General features: G+C 41.9%; 1 protein-coding gene across 2 annotated transcripts in view; it reads left to right on the top strand.

Moving 5' to 3' along the window:
• SLC24A4 (solute carrier family 24 member 4) overlaps nt 1-15,986 on the top strand; it is a 231,040-nt gene that overhangs the window by 160,217 nt on the left and 54,837 nt on the right. Inside the window, exons 3-9 of one of the 2 annotated variants that reach the window (XM_019518645.1) lie at nt 1,326-1,400; nt 5,955-6,039; nt 9,140-9,243; nt 9,852-9,926; nt 12,553-12,578; nt 13,325-13,378; nt 15,394-15,479. In XM_019518645.1, coding sequence (XP_019374190.1) covers nt 1,326-1,400; nt 5,955-6,039; nt 9,140-9,243; nt 9,852-9,926; nt 12,553-12,578; nt 13,325-13,378; nt 15,394-15,479 — 505 coding nt within the window. Of the gene's footprint in view, nt 1-1,325; nt 1,401-5,954; nt 6,040-9,139; nt 9,244-9,851; nt 9,927-12,552; nt 12,579-13,324; nt 13,379-15,393; nt 15,537-15,986 lie in introns of both variants that reach the window. The other variant, XM_019518644.1, reaches the window with a different exon arrangement.

Below are 15,986 nucleotides of genomic sequence, written 5' to 3'. Positions count from 1 at the left end.
CCACACTTCAAGAAAGATGTGGACAGATTGGAAAGAGGTCCAACAGAGAGCAGCAAAAGTGATTAGAAGCCTAGGAAGCATGACTCATGAGGAAAAGCTGAAGGAGTTAGGGTTATTTAGTCTGAAGAAGAGAAGACTCAGGAAGGGATTTGATAACAGTCTTCAAATACCTGGAGGGTGATTACAGAGAGGATGTGGAGATGGGCATTTCTCTGTGGTCATAGGGGACAGGACTAGGAGCAATGACCTCAAGATACAGCAGAGGAAGTTTAGGTTGGAAATTAGGAAGAACTTTCTGACTGTAAGAGTTGTCAAGCATTGGAACAGGCTACTTAGAGAAGACGTGGAATCTCCACCCCTGGAAATTTTCAAGAGCAGATTGGACAAACAGGGATGGTTTAATCCAGGATGATTCTGCCTTGAGCAAGGGGCTGGATTAGATGGCTTTGTGAGGTCCCTTCCAGGCCTATTTTCCTATGATCCTAATGTGAAGAGAAATCCTGGCCCTGTTTTATGTTTACTGTTGATTTGACTGCAACCAGAATTGTACCCTGTATGCACAGGTTTGGGCATTCTGGTTGTCATGTGCACAAGAGAGTATGACTGTTCCCTTGTACATTTGTGCAGTAATAAGATGCTTAAAACCCAAGGGTATATAGGTGAAATCTGAGACACATGATCCTGGGATTTACATTTTACTGCCTGGAACAAGAGACTTATTTTAATGGCCTTTGAAGCCCAGACTTGTAATCCCAGCTCTGGGAAAGTAAAATAAATGAGAGTTTGGTTGAGTGAAGACTTCAGGATTGAAAATCCTGTGAAGGCATGCCACATAGAGTATGATCAGAACAACATGTATTAATAATTAAAGTCCCTAAGATCTTTGCCAAGGTCACATACCATTTATTCAGGAATATGATTATACGTTGGCCAGCATGAAGTCTGACATTATCTTCGCCTTAATTACATACCTATGTAATTAATTGAAAACATAAACAATGACCATTGTTCTTTCCAAAGCATTGTCTTTTATAACAATATGTTTATGCTCTACCGTGGCATCCCATTCCACCAAATTACTGTATCTTCAGTGTCCCGTAACTTTCCAATTATTCCATTGTTAACTCTACTGTTAAGAGAACATATTACTTTTATAGCATATGATAATCAACAGGATTTTTTTCATAGTGGGTAGAAAATAGAGTAATGGATTCTTTTTTGTTTGTTTCTACATTTTTAATAAACATTATATAATCATTTTTATTCCTGTTCTACATAGAGGAAGTGAATAAGAAATATTTTCTTTCTTTCTTCTTTTCTCACAGGCACTTTATATGTTCTATGCTTTGGCTATAGTATGTGATGACTTCTTTGTTCCATCATTAGAAAAAATTTGTGAGGTATGTGAAATTTGTTTCTTTTCTAAAATTTACTCATTTTGTAGGTTAAGATGGATATTATGTATCATCCAATAGCTGTTTGGACTTCTTCAGAATTCGGTCATCTCAGTCCATTTCTGAGTAGCTAGAGACCACATCACAACACCTACTGACTGGCATTGTTGATAAGATAAGACAAGACAAGCAAGCAAAAGATTGAATGGGTATGGCCACTGAATGCTTCTCTCAAAGGTCTGAAACATGGTGGTGGGATGGTTTAGGGCAGTGTTTCTCAACCTGTGGGTCACAACCCAAAAGTGGGTCACAGGCATATATGAAAGGGTCGTGAACAAACATTAAAAATAAATCAACACAGTTTAAAAATGGATTCTCCTTTAAAGGAGAAAAACATGGGAAACGGTGGCTTTTCCCATGCAGGCTGGTGGAGTTCCAGCCTGTGAGGGGCTGCTCAGGGTCCCCTGTGACCCACACACCCACTCCCTGCCCCACACACTGGGGATCTGGGGACTGGGGGTCAGGGGGCACTGGGTCAGGACTAGCCATTGATGTTTACAAATGTATCCTGGTACAAAAAAAGGTTGAGAACCACTGGTTTAAGGAATGCTATAAGCCTAATTGCATTTATTACTCTGCTTTGGTTCTAACACCCATTAAAAAAAAGAAAAGATGGAAAGATCTGCATTGATTGTGGGATGTATGTGAGTTTTGCTACTGACATGACTATTTGGCTAAAAGAAGGGGTGTAATTGGGAAGTCTTTCTGGCCTTAAGAACCTGATAGTATGGAAGAGCACTAAGCTAGAACTTTAACCATGAGAGCCCCTTTTTGAACATGTTCAGTATTAGATCTGATTGGGAATTTTTCAACAGAATGTACTTGCATTGGAACGTGCCTATTTTGTCTAGTTTTGGGAGGTTGTGTGTTTTTGTTTTTGGGGGTGGTTTCTGAGTTCACACCATTTTGTCAAAGCTTTAGTTGGTTAGTTGTTTCAGGTCTTGGGGGAATGAGGTAGATTTCTGGCCAGAAGCAGAGGGAAGGAAAAAGCGAAAGAATAACTAATAGCCTGATGGTCAAGACTTTCCCTAGGATTAGAGAGAGCTAGTTTGAGTCCCTGCTCTGCTTCAGTCTGGGTATGCTAGATGCCAAGTGTGTACTGTGTGACCATGTACAGTATGAGGTGTTCTACAGCCCTCCTCTGTTTTTGTTTAAAATTTTCATCCTGGTATGGAATATGAAAGTTGTAATACCTCAGAAGTCAGTGCAGAATATCTGCAGGGGTAAATTACTGGAAAGGAAAAAAATAGACATAAGACTAATGAAGTCGGTTATTTTACGTACAGGGCCCACATGAGCTAGATCTGTGACATTTTAATTAGAGAAAATAATGCATTATTGTCATTATTAGAAAACATAATGTAGCACTATAATTGCTCACAGCACTTTAGAAATGTATTTATTAGTTAATGGAGTTTCCAGGACAGGGAAAAAAATTAAATTTTGATCTAAGTTTTTATTTTGGCAAGAGCTTTCCAACCAGCTGTGGAGCTGATTGTAATATAAAAATCTCTTTATTCTTTTTTTGCTTTGACAACATTTCATATCAGAAAACTTCTGGCTAGCTCTCCTAGCTAATAAGGCATCTTTTCCTCCACCCCTCTGGATAGTTAGACATAATTTCAGCTGAGTAGAGGTAACTCTTTCTGATGTTATCAGCAAAATAATAGATGAAAGAATAGATTAAAGCAGATAACACTAGTGAAGTATTCAGTAACAGTCTTTTTTCAGTTTTCAGATGTGCTGTCCTCAGTGTGGTCTTGCTATACGGCATGGGTGAATCTAGGGTTTTGAAAAAGGTGGTGCAGGTGGTGAGATGCATCGTCACATATATACAATGCATACTTTTATCAGGTTAAACAGAAACTAGAAGCTTTACTAATAAGCTAGTGGCCTATGGCTATATTATTCAGTTTAATATTGTAGCAAAAGCTAATATAAATCTGCTATATCATATATTATGTATAAAAAACACAACACGCTAGGCAAAAAATAATTAAAACATGTTGTTCCACTACTTCTGTAGACATTAGAATTTTTCAGATTCATAAAACAAAATCTAGCTTGCTTGAGCATCTTGACAATGCCTCGGATGCTTCACTGAGTTAACGTTTTTAGCTAGAGTTAAAAGCAGACTCCAGGGTTGTGAAATGGGAGGTACATTATCAGGACAGCTAAGAGCAGAATTGCAGAAGAAAAAATAGCTTAATTAGGGGAACATTAAGACCATTACAAATAGAGAGGGTCCTTAATACCTGTGGAATTAAAAGTGTAGTAGGAATCCAGTGGAGTATAATGAGCCATCAAGTCAACTGACTCCCTTGCTACTGCCTGACTAGAAATGCTGCTGCCACTGTCAGGCACTTGGTTTAAAATGTTGGGTGGAGAAGATATCAAAGTGGAGTGCAAGTGCACAAATGTATCCCCCTGGATCCATCTCTGCTATATGGTATAAAAAGTATGCCATGAATATTGCTTTTGATTCTTCCTTAAATCTACTCCCTTTTGCCAGAAGAGTAAGCAGCTAGCAAGAATCTAGAGTGGTTGGCACATTCATGTTTTAACTGTCTCACCCATATTAATGATGATTGATCACCTTAGAGCCAGAGGTTAGCTTTCTAGACATTCTTCATGAAGTACAAACTGCCAGGTCAGGAAGGAGCCAAATACCCATGAGGCATTCTGTCTTCCTGAACTGCTCCTTTTGCCACTGCTTATTTTTCCATCCTTGCAAATGGCATGAAATGGTGAGGCTATGGACCCCTGTAAAGAAAAACAAAATTTCATCCATGAGATCTTAATAGTTCATGAGAAATATCTTCAGCTGGTCTAAACAGACATTGCCCACCCATGAAGCAGTCTGTGTTCATACCATCTGAGGAAATGGTTTGAAAGTTGTAAGGCAACTACTTTTAAATTAGCACTCAGGAAACAGTATAATGAAAATAAATCTGTCTACAGGACACAGTCCTCTCTCTGAAACTGACCTGATTTCACACATGATTCTCACTCTAGAAAGTGAAATCAGAACTGGGTCTACTTTTTACAGGACCAATCCACATAAGTTATATTTTCCTCTCACTATTTTATTGACAGATTTTAGAAGCTTACTGGGTATGTCTAAATGTGCTCCCAACTGCACAGTTGTTACTGCAGTCATTTAGTAAGGTTGTGCGAAGCTTCAGTCACTGATTTGATTTGGTGGAGATTTGGCCCAATTCAGTGGCTGAATCTCTGAATCCAAATCAAATCAGAGAACCCCGAATGTAGTCGGAACCCTCCGAATTATTCGGAAAGATTCGGCAATTCAGACATAGACACAGCTTTAAATGTTTTTTCTACATACCTCTAGGTACCAGGTGGTTCATGAATGCTGCACTGCTGGGGTTCATGGAGTGTCCCACAGAAGTGTGGGGGGCTCCCCAGCACACTCAACAGCAGACCCAGAAGTGGACCAGAAGCACTTCTGATCCACTTCTGGGCATGCTGGAGAGCGCACTGGGAGGCCCCCCACACCCCCCTGGCTTGGCAGTTGGTGCCTCCTGGGTCTGGGGGTGCACCCGGGGTCCCCCTGTGGCCGATCTCCGAGCCAAGGGGGTGTGGGGGGGGGAGGCCCTGGTGCATTCCCTGGCAGACCTGGAAGTACTTCCGGTCCACTTCCAGGTTCAACACCGAGCATGCGGGGGGCGCCCCCTGTGCTCCTGTGGAGCTCTCTATCTGCCCCAGCATCACAGCATTCACAAGCCATGCCTGGTACCTCAAGGTATGTAGAGAAAACATTTAAAGCTGTGTCTATGGCTGAATTGCTGATTCTCTGAATCAGCATCGAATCTTCAGATTTGGATTCAGCCGAATCGAGTCCAGGACAGTGATCCAAATCAATGAATCAAATCACTGTCCCCGATTGGACCTGAATCCAAATTGAATAGGGTCTGTTTTGCACACCCCTATCATTTAATACTTGCTTTGCCAACCACTCTGAATTCTTGTTAGCGGTTTACTCTTCTGCCAAAAGTGTTGTTTTAGCAAGTACTAAATAACTGCACAGGAACTGCCATTACTGCAAAGTCCTAGTGGTGTATAGGTTGTTTCCAACTCTACTGCACAGTAACAATGAGCTACTGTGCAGTAGCTTATTGCTACTGCACAGTAGCATTGGCATCATGGTTTCCTGAACTGTTGTTTTAGAGTTCCAAATATGACATCTTGCTTGAGTCTGCCAAATTCTAGAATCCACATCTTGGTAAATGGAAATATTCCATTAGTAATATTGGTTATATTCTTCAACTGATGCCCCACTGGGTTATGGGATGACTCTTTATTTGCCCAAAGTATGTTTGTTACAATTATATGTTGGTTTTAGCTACAACATAGCAGCAGCTCATTTTCTAAGAGTTAGTTATGTGACCAAAAAGCAAGAAGATTCTGCCTCTTTAACTATAGAACTATGATGTATAAAAATGACTAGTAAGACTGAATTAATAAACACTTTTGTTCCAGAAACTACATTTGAGTGAAGATGTTGCTGGAGCCACTTTCATGGCTGCAGGAAGCTCAACCCCAGAATTGTTTGCCTCTGTTATTGGTAAGAACCTATAACTAGTATGCCTAATATGTCTGTGTCTTTCACTGGCCACTAAAAGGTTGGGAACAGATTATGCAGTGGGACTTAATAAGTGACACAGTTCATCACTATGTTTACAGCAAGCGATAATAGGTTTCATATGGAAAATTTTCAAGAGCAGCTTGGACAGACACTTGGCTGGGATGGTTTAGTCAGGGACAATCCTGCTTTGAGGAGGAGGCTTAACTACATGAGCTTGTGAAGTCCCTTCCAGCCTTACTTTCCTATGATTATGTATTTATATTCTACTGGTTTTACATTGTGCATTCCAGTACTCAAAATCTGCCCTCCAGCAAGGGTAGTGGTTTCACTGTACCCTTGTTCAGGGTTTAAGAAGTTATAGCTGATTCCTCTCAATGTAGATGGACAATGAAAGTGAAGATTTTAATGCTGTACATTATCTACCGTGGACAAATTTCCCTTCCAGTTACAGCTGTGTAGCTGCATGGACTTCAAAGACAGTAGTTTGGTCTACTGCAAGGACAATATACTGGTGCATAAATAAGGCTAATATAAGCCATAACATCTGTCTATCCTATAGCGTCTGATCTAAGGATAGTGGTTTCCTTGGTTTTTTGCACTATTTTAAGTAGTTGCATGACCTCATTTTCATGATGTCAGGGTCCTTTTACTTTCTAGTCCTTGCAGCATCTTTTGGGGATAGTTAAATGCAATGACAAATGATCCTGGTTCAGAGAAATGTAGGAAGCATAGTTAAAAACTATTATAGGTCCTTCCGGTACTCTTTAAGGACCTGAGAATCAAAAGGAATCATTCCAAAAGTAGAAACAAGAGTATATGACTAAGAATGAGTATATAGAAATAGCATAAGGGATAAAATCAGAGTCTAGGAGGCAAAATTAGTTATAACTAGAACAGGCCAAAAAAAGAAAAGAAGAAAAGATTTTGTAAATGCATTAGAACAAGGGTGTCAAACATATGGCCCGTGGGCCAGATCACTGGACTGAACCCCTGCACCATCTCTGACCTTGTGCCCTACACATGGCACAAGCAAACAGTCTGGGGAGCATGCTGTACACAGTGCTCTACTGAACTAGTCCTGCATGCTGGTCCAGATTGGGCTGTGCCAGTGCAGTGCAGTCTAGCTCCATGCAGCACACGCAGCTGGCCAGTTTCCATGCATGTGGCACACTGAGTCATCGTAGGGGGCTGGATCCAGTGCTGCATGCAGCACAGAGGGTCTGGGGCACAGACTGCATGCAGCATCCTGGACTGACCCCTGTGATACCTGTACAGTGCCAGATCCAGCCTGTGTGCTGCAGACGTAGCACATGCTGTGCCAGCCCCACATGCCATGTGCCCAGTGACCCCAGGACTAGTGCCTGATGTGTGCAGGTTGAACTAAGCACTGCAGGCACTGCACAGGAGGTTTGTCCCAGTCTGGCCTATAGACTGAACCAGTAACCCTTATCAGGCCAGCAGGGCCAAATGATTTTGACACCCCTGCATTAGAAGTAAGAGGAAAGTACAGGAAAGTATACATCTATAACTTAACAGGAAAGCAGACCAAGTAACAGGTGATGCAGAGTACCTCAGCATGCATACTTTCTTCACTTCAGCCTTCACAAAAAAGGTTAGCTGTTAAACAGATCATTTTAGCAAGGACAGAGCTACTTGTCAGAAAATCAAATAAACAGGTTAAAGAATATGTAGGTAATATAAATGTGTTCAATTCATCAGGGCCTGAGGAAATCCATATGAGGTGCTTAAGGGACTAACCACCTTCAAAGGCTGTTTGCTGATGTAATCTCTAAGCCATTAGCAATTATCTTTGAGAATCTGTGGAGGTCCCAGAAGCGGGAAGGAGGGCAAACATAGTACTTAACTTAAAAGGTGAGGGTGGGGGGAGGACCCAAAAAATTACAGATCAGTCAGGCTAAATTCTTTTCCCAAAAATATTCTGGGAGAAATTAATGGCGTATTAATTTATATGTACCGATGGGATAAGGTGAAGAAAAACAGCTCGTATGGATTTATCAAGAACAAATTGTGTTAAACAACTCTAATTTCCTTCCTTGATTGGCCTTGTCTGTTAAGTCCCTGGGCCAAAAGACCAGGTGCACTCTTACATCTGAAGCAAAGCTCAAACCTATAACCTGCCTAACTCTATAAAGAAACTGTATGCCCTCTAACTAACAAAGGGGATATGGGGGAAAATGTAGGTATAATTTAGCTTGACTTCAGTGAGGTTTTTGACACTATTCTACATGACATTCTTATAAACAAACATGGAAAATATATGATCTAGATGAAGTCATCTTCTAAATGAAATGATCTAGATGGAGAGAAAAATACTCTCACAGTCATCACTATAAAACTGGGAGGGTGTTTAAAGAAAGGGGCCTTACAGGGCTCAGCGCTATTCAATACTTTCCCTAAAAGTTTGGTTAATGGAATAGAGGTTACATGCAGAAAACTTGCCAAGGCCACTGGGCTCAAAGGGGTTGAAAGCACTTTGGAGGACGGGATTAGAATTTAAAGTGATTTTGTTAAATTGGAAAAATGGTTTTAAATCAACATGACAGATTTCAATAGAGACAACTGTAAAGTGTGACCCTTGAACATTTGAATCAAATACAGGAAAATGGGAATAACTGGCTAGGCAGCAGTACTGAAGAAAAAGATCTTGGCGTTAATAGGCTGGATGGAAAGTTCTTGTGTTTTCTTATAACATTTGAAATCAGCTGTATTTCACAGTTTTCATGTGACACGATATGTTTTTCCATCTGTTCTAATGAAGTATTACTCACCACTGCCAGCAGAACTGTGAAAGACAGCATTTCCTCTTGAAGTAGCTGACAAGAGGAAGCAGTTCTCTGCTTCCAGTGAAAAAAAAATATATGAAATTGTTCAAGCTAAGCATGGAACTGTTACCTGCCTTGAAACTGCAGAAGGTGCAATTGAAATGTATCCATTCATTAAGAGTCTTGTTTTGATTATACTTCAATTAATAATTTATTCTTCACTGTTTCAAATAAATAGTCATAACCTATAACTATAGAGTAGGATTTAATAATTCATTCAGTTGCTTTTTCTACAGGTGTATTTATCACTCATGGTGATGTAGGAGTTGGGACAATTGTCGGTTCTGCAGTTTTCAACATCCTCTGCATTATTGGTGTCTGTGGGATATTCGCAGGACACGTGAGTAGTTTACTTTGCATTTGGAAATGGCTAATGTTGCCAGAGGTCCAGCTGCAGCCTTAGCTTCCCCAAATCGCTGATAACTGATACCCAGAGAAAGGCAATTACTTCCCACGTTCCAGTCCCATGTTCTATTGCCAATTCCAGTGTGCATACTGGGAGGATATTTCCTTCCTAACCTCTCTACTGATCAGTTTGTGCTCTGAAGTAGAAGTCTTTTCAAGAATTGGTTTCTCAATATTGGGGAGGGGATTTTATTTCTGGATATATCTGATTTAAAACAAAATTAAGTTGGAATCACTGATTAGCAGAACAGCATCAAGTTATACTTTACAACTGAAACCATGACAAATTAAAAAAAAATTAGTAATAAATAGGTTTAATTAGTGATGAGCTTTATAGGATTTTTGGCAATGGTGGTAATTATAGATGCATGTTAAGGTCCAATCTTGCTAACATTTAAGTATCTAATTTTAGCTGAACAAGTATTGCAGTTGACTTCAGAAGGACTACTCATATGAATATAACTGAAAATCAAACACTTACTTTACCTTTAAAATATTGGAATAGCAATTATTTTGTGGCCTAACTTTGTGCTTGTTTTTCAGGTGGTTCTTCTCACCTGGTGGGCTGTGTTCAGGGATTCTGTCTACTACACGCTGTCTGTGATCATACTTATTGCTGTGAGTTATCCTTTTAATCATGAATATGTTTAATTACAGAGGGCCAGACTGTGAGCCTTGTCTTTACATTGGTAAGTGGTTATTTACGTAAGCTGTCCCAGGAGTGGGGCAGAAGTGAGGAGTTATCAGGGTGAGTAAGGGTTTTCCAGTCTGGCACAAATAAAAAACCTCATAGAGCCCCAGGCAAAAGGCTGGCATAGCCTATAGCCCATAAAGTTTTGCAAGACAGTCCATTGATACACCTTGCAGACTGCACTTCTCTGTCTGTGGCAGCATTCCACCCTAATCCAAGCAATTTTTCTTGGTGGATGGATTTCTAATCTGCATCTCCATGTTGGGGATGAAGAATGACTGTTTGCTCCTGCACATGGGTTTGTCCTGCACACTCAGAGCAACCAGCTAAAGGGGCGGCATTTTTTGAAAACTTCAATTCTAGAGTAGCTTATGGAGAAACTCCATGGCTTTGGTTCTTGGAAATTGAAGACGGTCCGTACTGTTATCAGAATGCCAGCCATTTCCAAAGGACGTGTTCTTACTCTCTGTCAATCATATATACCGAATGCATGTGCATGTCTCTCTCTCATACATACGTTTACCCTATTTAGCTGAATAATATTAATAGCAGCCTCTGACAAAGATAATGACATGACTGAGTAAGATCCATAAGGTATGGGACTGTAACAAACATTGCAAGAGGGCTGCAGACAGACATGGCTTTGGGACACCTTAAAGTGCTGTCCTTAAATGGAAGTGAGGCTTTCACTGCTGCTCTTCTTTGTGCAGCTGCAGGGAATTGGGGTGCGGAGCCCAGCTGCCTATGCACATGGAAGTCACACTCTGAAGATCGTGACTCAGGACTATGTGTTGGTTGACCCATTCTCTGGCTTCAGAGAGGGCAGTTTGCTCCATTATTGCAACAGGGGCACTGGCCACATAGAGGGGAAGGGGGACAGGGATGGATATTTCCTCAGGTGTAGCACCCTTCCTGGACCCCTGGAGCCCAACTTAGGGCTCTACACTGCCTACCTGATTACCTGCTGGCTTTGATACCCACAGTTTGCTTTCTATGGCACCAGCCACACTTCCCACCTGGAAGGGAAGGATGGGGGGAGAGGAGATGGGACTTCCCCCCAGGAGCTGAATCCTGGGAACCTCCAGGTTTCCCCACTGTTACCCTATCCCAGTGGTTCTCAACCTTTTCAGACCCCTCTGGAAAAATTCAGAATTTATTGGCACCCCATTTAAAAAATAAATATATCGTTTGCATAGTATAAATGTTACATTATTAAGTAACATGACATTAATTAACTAAATGCATTACTAATATTATAATATTATATACAATGTATATAAGTATAGCAGTCATATGTAATATAATATAAAATGTATATAAGTATAGCAATCACCCCTTCAAACTGTTCCCTCCTGCTGTATCTGGGCATGTGCACTTTTGCTCCCAGTGTGGCATCTGGACATGGGTCCAGGTCAGTATTCAGGACTGGGAACCCATGGGCCAATATCTGGCCTTATTTCCCCCTAAGACAATCTCCCCCTAAACTCCAGCTGAGGGGCTTGGAGTTTCTTCCTCTGAACTCCAGCCCAGAGACACCCAGTCAGCAGGGCAAGGTGCTGGACTGCACACACATAGCACATGAGGGGCACCGAGGGGCAGCAAGGGACAACAGAGCACAAATGGAGCTCAGGGAGGGGGGAGGAATGAGGGAATCTCTTCCCAGTCCTCAGCCTGTGCCTGGGGGAGCAAGTACAACCTCTACTGCCATAGCTGTTCCTCTGGGGACTCTCACTTAAGGGTCCTGAGCCACCTGACCCCACTGTGGTGGGAGCATGTGAGAAGCAGGGGGACAAGCTGGGCTGAAAAGCCTGCATGAAGCAATGTGTGCTGCTCAGGGCAGCCAGCAGCCAGGGGTACCTGGGGAGGAGCAAGTGGGTCACATACCTTCTTCCAGCCTCCGGCAGCTCCTGTGCTGCCTGCTCTAAGCAGCGCGCTCTGCTGTGGGCAGGTGACTGAATGTGCATACATGAAACTGCTTTTCAGCCTACCTCCTTCCCCTCTTTTTTGGCCTGCTCCAGAGGACTGGGTGGGGGTCATGGGGTCAGGTGGCTCTGGACCCCAGCCTGCAAGTCCCTGGATGAGCAACTGTGACACTAGAGGCTGCACTTGCTCTCTCAGGTACAGGCTGAGGGCTGGGAGAGGGTCTCCCTCCCCCCTCGTGTCTCCTGTCTCCCTAAGGGTTGAGAATCACTGCCATATCCCCTTTAAATCTCTCCACCTGCCCCTCCCCTGGTTTCCCCTTTTACCAGCTACCTCCTCTTCCTGCAGTCCAGTGTGATATTGGGCTGGGTAGCCAGTCTCCCTCAGCAGCTGTTGAATTGAGCAAGAGTAAAAGTGGGGGTGCACCTGAGGTACTGTGCCCCTTCTAGATCTGGCCCTGGCAGGAGGTGAGGATGGGAAGAGCGGGGAAGAGAAAGCTCCAGTAGTGCCAGGCTGCAGATGACAAAATACCATCAGGCCCTATGGGCATGTTTTGCCGGCTGCGTGGCTGACTTCTTACAATTGGATTGGAGAACTGGTTGACTTATTTGTTCATTTTCTTTTTTCTTCTAGTTCATATATGATGAGAAAATAGTATGGTAAGTTAAGTATTTTTCAGTGGTGCAATCTCTGTGAGACTGTTCAGAAACTGGACTTGCAATTTAGCGAGACTTAATGTCTATCCCATGAGTGAGAACTGTATTTTGCTCCTAGGAAATACTGCCTGTTATCTTTGATTAGGCTCTTTTGGATGATGAATAGTTACAACTAAAGAAAAAGGAATAACCAGAAAACATTAACAGCCACATCAGACTGCATCTGCCAGTATGGTGTGTGGGGTTCAAGGAACCCTTTCCTGCCTTACTCGCCCGCAGAGAGGGAAGCTGAAATCCTGTTGCACTGCTCTTTGCAATCATACTGTGGAAGAGTGCTTCTTAACACAAAGTCGTTGTGGTATGTGGTATGTGGCTGTGCATCTCCTAAAAGAAATAATAAGACACCCCCCCCAAACTGAATGATGTGGGTTTGGAGGAGGCCTTCTGCCAGCATAGCTTCTCCTACTGTTTCTATTGCGGAACATGACAGACTGCAACTCTGGCTTCACTAGCTACAGCATGGCTCCAAAATGAAAATTTTCATAATATTTATATTTGTGTTTATTGAAACCCCAAGGTCTTTTGCCTCTCCTGTTCTGCTGATATTCCTTCTAGCATTAACAATGGGAAGTCTGTGCACAAAAAACCCTCTTCATACAGGTTACCTATACTACATCCCTACTGAAAATATTGTAAGGTGATAGCAGCTTAAATAGCCCTATTAATTCTTTTTCTTTTCTCTCTTTGAGGTGGGAAAGCCTTGTACTCATCATTATGTATTCATTCTATATACTTATCATGAAGTAAGTGATCTTCCCTTCTCTGCTCTTCTAATTGTAATTTGACTATTATCATGCTTTGATCTCCAGCTGAGGATAACGCAGAATCTCATTGCCTTGTCTTATCTCTCCCACTTTTGTACTAGATCAGTTTACTCTCTGAATATGTACTGCAAGCATCAGCTGGTCTTTGGATGTTTTCTTGTTGTAGTTTAATAAGCTGCAGTAAGTCTCAGAGGTAGCTAAGAGAAGTGTCATAAACCCATTTTTTTCTAGTTGTGTGGGAGTAAAGTAGCCTGCAGTTATAGGTAAATAGAAAATGATTATATTTTGGGAGTACTTTTGGGGGAGACTTTAATACTGCCTTAGTTTTACTCCAAGAGGGTGACTGTGGGCATCTATACACGTACTCCAGGGTGGAGTGGGTGGCACTTTAATTAGAGCAGCTCTGAGAGCCACTCTAATTAAAGCACCTGCAGCATCATGCATATTCAGTTTCCTGTGCTTCAAAATGGCAGTGGAAGCACTTTAACTAAAGGTCACTCGATGAGCTTCAGTTAAAGCGCCCCCGCCGCCATTTTGAAATGCAGGGACATTGAATATACATGGCGCTGAGGCTGCTGGAGTGCATTCTGTAGCAGACTCAGTTAATCAAGTCTGCTCTAACACATGCTATTTAGCACACATTGCCCTGGGTGTCCCTGTGAATTGGTAACTCCGTTGTTTTAGGTCCCAATCCTGGCACCGCTGTCAGTTTTACAAGCACCCATGTTTTGTCCGGGTGACTGACCACAAGAAATAAGTTGCCACCTGAGCAAGGATCTTCCACACCAGTCCTGCCACGCAGAGTCACTGTTATCCTTCACTCTCACCCTCTGTGAAAACTCTTGAGGCTTCCCTCCCACAGGAAGCTGATTAGGTTTCCTATTTGTAACTCTCTGCCTCCCCCCCTGAAAACCATCCGTTTTATGTTCCCAACCTGCCCCAGCTCCTGCCTCCCAAAGCCAGGGTCAACCAGAGCTTAATGATAGTATTCTTAGGCCACGTAGAAGAGTCAACATAGCAGGTACTCTTCCTCTTGCAGGACTTAATTAGCTGTCTTCCTAGTGGTCTAGGTCCCTGGCAGCCCGTGGGTTGAAATTATTTCTACCTTCCCTCTCCCCCTCCCCCTCCCCCCCAGTGAATCATGTTTAGGTGTGTTGTATGTTGGTACATAGCACTAGCCAGTCTTAACCGAAACCTGACACAGCAAGATGCATCTGCATGGAAATTGCACAAAGGCAATATACAGCCTTATTTTCCACTTCTTTCAATTTTCAGGAATAAATTGCTTAGCAATTTTCACAGCAGCAGGATCTCTACTGCACGGGTCTAGCAAAACAGAGACAAAACACCTCTATAGTGTGAAATAAATGACCTTACAGAAGGTGGTATTTAATTCAGAAAGTTCTTATAAAGGTTCAGAGAAAAGAGGGTGCTTTTTCTTAAGGAAGGAAAAGAGGTGTGGTTCAGGACTGTTGTGCACATCAGAAAAATAGTCACCGTATAAAGGTCCTGTTATGGTGGGTAGAAAAAAAAGAGATGACTGCGAAACCTTTTTTACCATGAAGAGGTATATTCATTGCGTGTCTAACCAACCTTATGGCATTCATTTAAATGTAATTGCTTGTACTTTTACAGTGAATTTCAGAAACCTTTTAAATTGAATGTCCCATGTAAGTGCAGAAAAAAGTTTTAGGGCATGGGAGAATCCCTCTTATAAGTTAAAGCTTCTCAGTAAATGGAGGATACATCTTCCTTTCAGATATGGGTGGTAAAAGTCTGTCTATTTGAGGTAGGTGCAACCCTTATTCTCGTGGTTAGTTGCTAATATGACTTTCAGCTGAGGCAAAATTTAACCTTGCAATATTGAATGTGATACTCTGTCTAGTCTTTCCTAAACTAATGTTAGTTGTCACAAAACATCCATACAGCCTGGGTTCATATAAGAAAAAGATCCAACAATCTAGCATTCTCAGACTTCCACTTTACACTTTCAGGTACAATGTGAAATTGCAAAACTTTTTTACCTTCAAAAGAAAGAATGTTGGAAATGGCAACACCGTCAACAATGAGCTGGAAGATGGTAATGCATATTATGGCATTAGCTGTGATGACCCATCCATACCATTGCTATTGAAAGGTAAGGCTAAGCAGACAGGAGTTGGACAAAGCATTGACATACAGTATTTTTTTTAATGGTGATCAAAGCACTTGTAATGTTCAACTGTGGAGGATGACATTGTTATTGGGCTAACTTGACAAATTCAGTCCAGCTAAGCCTTTGGGAATTATAGTTCTTTCCAGGGAGGTTGGAACCATGCTACTTCATATCCCTGCAGTGTTGCTATCTTCAGTCTTCTTGATCAGGAATAAGTGATTGAATTACACACCCATAAAATAAATACTTTTTCTTTGCAGGAGGAATCTCATTTTCTCACTGAGATGTTTAAATTGTAGGCAGTAGGTGAAACACGAATCATAGTGGGATAGCTACAGCAGCAGGTGGGGCAAAAGGAATCAAAATAACATGAGGCTAAGTTTGCATACAAGGAAAATGGTGTCTCCTCCTAAACTAGCATTCAGTCGTGTG

This window comes from Gavialis gangeticus, unplaced genomic scaffold, assembly GCF_001723915.1.
Source record: "Gavialis gangeticus isolate Ggan-Ray unplaced genomic scaffold, GavGan_comp1, whole genome shotgun sequence".
NCBI lineage: Eukaryota > Metazoa > Chordata > Crocodylia > Gavialidae > Gavialis > Gavialis gangeticus.
This window is presented reverse-complemented; position numbering and strand designations above follow the sequence as displayed.